This window comes from Cebus imitator, unplaced genomic scaffold, assembly GCF_001604975.1.
Source record: "Cebus imitator isolate Cc_AM_T3 unplaced genomic scaffold, Cebus_imitator-1.0 Scaffold187, whole genome shotgun sequence".
In the NCBI taxonomy this organism is placed as follows: Eukaryota; Metazoa; Chordata; class Mammalia; order Primates; family Cebidae; genus Cebus; species Cebus imitator.
Window position 1 is genome coordinate 4,020,185 of NW_016107502.1, and position 4,018 is coordinate 4,024,202.

At 52.5% G+C, this 4,018-nt stretch overlaps 1 protein-coding gene across 1 annotated transcript in view; it reads right to left on the minus strand.

Moving 5' to 3' along the window:
* Positions 1 to 2,893, minus strand: part of LOC108316293 (interleukin-21 receptor-like) — a 22,417-nt gene extending 19,524 nt beyond the window's left edge. Inside the window, 4 exon segments of the mRNA XM_017546043.2 lie at positions 6 to 425; positions 2,602 to 2,666; positions 2,757 to 2,775; positions 2,875 to 2,893. Of these exon segments, the coding sequence (XP_017401532.1) occupies positions 6 to 425; positions 2,602 to 2,666; positions 2,757 to 2,775; positions 2,875 to 2,893 (523 nt within the window).
* Positions 2,894 to 4,018: the final 1,125 nt, after the last annotated feature.

Consider the following 4,018-nt stretch of genomic DNA (forward strand, 5'->3'; position numbering starts at 1 on the left):
CGTACACAGCGATCGCAGCCCGTACACAGTGACCGTACACAGCGATCGTACACAGCGACTGCACACAGTGACCGTACACAGCGACCGTACACAGTGATCGCAGCCCGTACACAGCGACCGTACACAGCGACCGTACACAGCGTCCGTACACAGCGACCGTACACAGCGATCGTACACAGCGATGGCAGCCCGTACACAGCAACCGTACACAGCAACCGTACACAGAGACCGTACACAGCGACCGTACACAGCGTCCGTACACAGCGACCGTACACAGCGATCGTACACAGCGATGGCAGCCCATACACAGCGATCGCAGCCCGTACACAGCGATCGCAGCCCGTACACAGCGACCGTACACAGCGATCGCAGCCCATACACAGCGATCGTACACAGCGACCGTACACAGCGACCGTACACAGCGACTGTACACAGCCACCGTACACAGCGATCGCAGCCCGTACACAGCGATCACTCAACAGATAGCAGCACAGCATGGTGATGAGGACCAGGCTATGGTTTGAATGTCTGTGTCCCCCAGAATTCATATGCTGAGACTCAGTTGCCAACGTGATCGTATTAAAAGGTGGGAACTCTAGGAGGCAATTAAGTCATGGAGGCAGAGCCCCCCTGAATGAATTATTGATCCTATAAGAGAACTGGAGGAACCCACCATTCAGCCCTGCTTTTCCCTTCTGTCCCTTCTGCCACAGCAGAGCCCAGCTTGCACCCACTCTGGAGGGTGCAGCATTCAAGGTGGCATCTTAGAAGCAAAGATGGTGGCCTGGTGTGTTGGCTCAGGCCTGTGATCCCAGCACTTTGGGAGGCCGAGGTGGATGGATCATTTGAGATCAGGGGTTCAAGACCAGCCTGGCCAACATGGTGAAACCCCATCTCTACTAAAAATACAAAAATTAGCCATGGTGTGTGCCTGTAATCTTAGTTACTCAGGGGGCTGAGGCACGAGAATCGCTTGAACCTGGGAAGCAGAGGTTGCAGTGAGCTGAGATTGCACCATTGCACTCCAGCCTGGGTGAGAAAGCAAGACTCAGTCTCAAAAAAAAAAAAAAAAAGAAGAAGCAAAAATGGGGCTATCACCAGAACCAAAGCTGATGCCTTGCCCTTGGACTTCCCAGCCCCCACAACTGTCAGCAATACATGTCTATTATTTATAAATTACCCAGTCTCACGTATTCAGTCACAGCAGCACAAACAGACTAAGACCTCAAGAGCAGGGAACTGATCCCAGCTCTGCCTCTGCCCAGTGATGTGGCCATGCACCTGTCCCTTAGCCTCTCTGAGCCTCAGTTTCCTCAACTGAAAGCTGGGTGTCATTACAACAGGGGCCTTGTGGGGCTGTTGGGAGACTGGAATGAGATGATGCTCCGAGCTCTGCCTGCAGTCCGGGCTCGTTAGCTGTACCTGCCAGATGTGGAGCCACGGTGGGTGACCCAAAGGCTTTTTAGAACCCAGACGGGGATGATCGCCACTCAAAAAGGGAAAATCAAAGCTTGACATCTGTTTCCTGAAGACGCTATTTGAGGTGCTGGGTCTTCTGGTAAAAACCAAAGAAAAATGCCCATGAGTCAGCAGAGCAGCCGTTCAGTTCCTCCCCTGCCCCTCAGCCAGCCTCCACACAAGCCTGTGCTGTATCCTGCCTCCTCATGGCCCCCTCCTCCAGGAAAGCCTCCGGGATCTCTTAGTCCTAGACAGCGACCTCCTCAGTCAGACTCCTGCCCTTCCCAGCTCTGCTTTCTAACATGGTCCCCTCTCACCTCAACATCTTGTCCCCCAGTGGCTGCCTACCAAGATTCAGTCTCCTTTTGGCTCTTCCTCCCATCCTTAACCCAGGGGCCACTAGTGCCTGCTAAGAATCCAGCAATTGTTTTTTTGTTTGTTTGTTTTTGTTGTTAGACAGGGTCTCGCTCTGTGGCCCAGGCTGGATGGAGTACAGTGGTTTCACCTTGGCTCACTGCAACCTTCACCTCCCAGCTTTAAGCAATCCTCCTGCCTCAGCCCCTAAGAAGCTGGGACTACAAGTGTGCCCCACCATGCCCCTCCTTTCTTCTTCTTTTGTAAAGACAGGGTTTTGCCATGTTGCCCAGGTTAGTCTCAGCTCAAGCGACCTACTCCCCACGTTGGCCTCCCAAAGTGCTGGGATTACAGGTATGAGCCACCCCACCCAGCCCAGCAATTGTTGAACAACATTTCCAAGGAGAGTCATTACAGAAGGAGAAACCAAGGTTAGGCGGAAGGCAGAACTTCCTCACTCAGAGAGGTGGAAGCCAGCCAAGGCAGAGCACAGGGGAAATAAAGGATGAAGCCTTGCATCCCTGCAATGGCACCCGAAGACACAAGCCCTGGGGCTGAGCCACCTGAGACTCATGTGTGCCACGTCTGGTTCATGGAGCGCTTTGGTAGATGGAATCTGGTTAGTGGAGAGCCAGCTACTGGAGTTGTGTTGGCCTCAAGGGCACAGATGCCATCCATTCTGGATCTGTGGACTCTAGCCGTGTTTTTGCACCCACAAAGCCAGCACAGCCCCAGCTCAGCTCTGGGATGGGGGCCCTCCCACCTGCAGACCACGGGGCAACCACTTACCTCCCTGGAGCAGCAGCAGGAGCAAGGGGACCGCTGAGCCATGCGGCGTGCTGACTCCCACAGACCTGCAAGAGACGACAGCGGAGGGTGAGCCCAGGCAGAGTTCAGGGCTCCCCCTGCCTCCCCTCATCCTGTCTCTTCCCAGTCAGACTTACCCCAGATTCTTGGAACTGTCTTAAGAAAAAAGCAAGATCCTGGGGGCCCCTGGAGATGACCCCAAGAACTCCCACCTCTTAGAAATGGCAGATTCACCCTGAGAATCCCGTCTCCTACCTTCTTCCTGCCACGCCATCATGTCACAAATGCGAAGTGAATTTATTTTATGATTTTATTTTAATATTTTTAGAGATGGGGTCATAATCTGTTGCCCAGGCTGAAGTGCAGTGGCACAATCACGGCTCACTGCAACCTCAACATCCTGGGCTCAAGCGATCCTCCTGCGTCAGCCTCCTGAGTAGCTGGGACTAAAGGCACGTACCACCACACCAGGCTCATTTTGAAAAGATTTTTGTAGAGATGACATCTTGCTATGTTGCCCGGGTTGGTCTCGAACTCCTGGGCTCAAGTGATCCTCCTCCTCGGCCTCTCAAAGTGCTCGGAGGACAGGTGTGTGCCCCCATGCTCAGCACAAGGTGAATTTAAAGAGTGAGGAGATTGCTCTTTTGCCTTTGCTGAGCCTAGCAATATAGCATTGCGTGTGAAATTAAACTTACGTATTTATCTATCTAAAAAAGAAAGAAGGCCGGGCACAGTGGCTCACGCCTATAATCCCAGCACTTTGGGAGGCTGAGGCAGGCAGATCACACGGTCAGAAGTTCGAGACCAGCCTGACCAACATGGTGAAACCCCGTCTCTACTAAAAATACAAAAATTAACTGGGTTTGGTAGCACATGCCTGTAATCCCAACTACTCAGGAGGCTGAGTGAGGCAGGAGAATCACTTGAACCTGGGAGGTGGAGGTTGCGGCGAGCCGAGATCATGCCATTGCACTCCAGCCTGGGCAACAAGAGCAAAACTCCATCTCCAAAAAAAAAGAAAGAAAGAAGAAAGGGGGAGGGAAAAAGAGAGAAAGGGAGGGAGGGAGAGAGGGAAAAAGAAAGAACTAGTTTGTAAAGTAGCATCTGCTGAGAAGCAATTTTCACCTTCCTCCCATAAACATCCATGTTGATAGCCCAATAAAGTGGCTTTTTTTTCTTAATTTGACAATGTCTCACTCTGTGGCCCAGGCTGGAGTGCAGTGGTGCAATGTTGGCTCACTACAACCTCTACCTCCTGGGTTCAAGCGATTCTCCTGCTTTAGCTTCCCAAGTAGCTGTGGCTACGGGTCCCCACCACCACACCCAGCTAATTTTTGTATTTTAGTAGAGACGGGGTTTCACCATGTGGGCCAGGCTGGTCTCGAACTCCTGACCACAG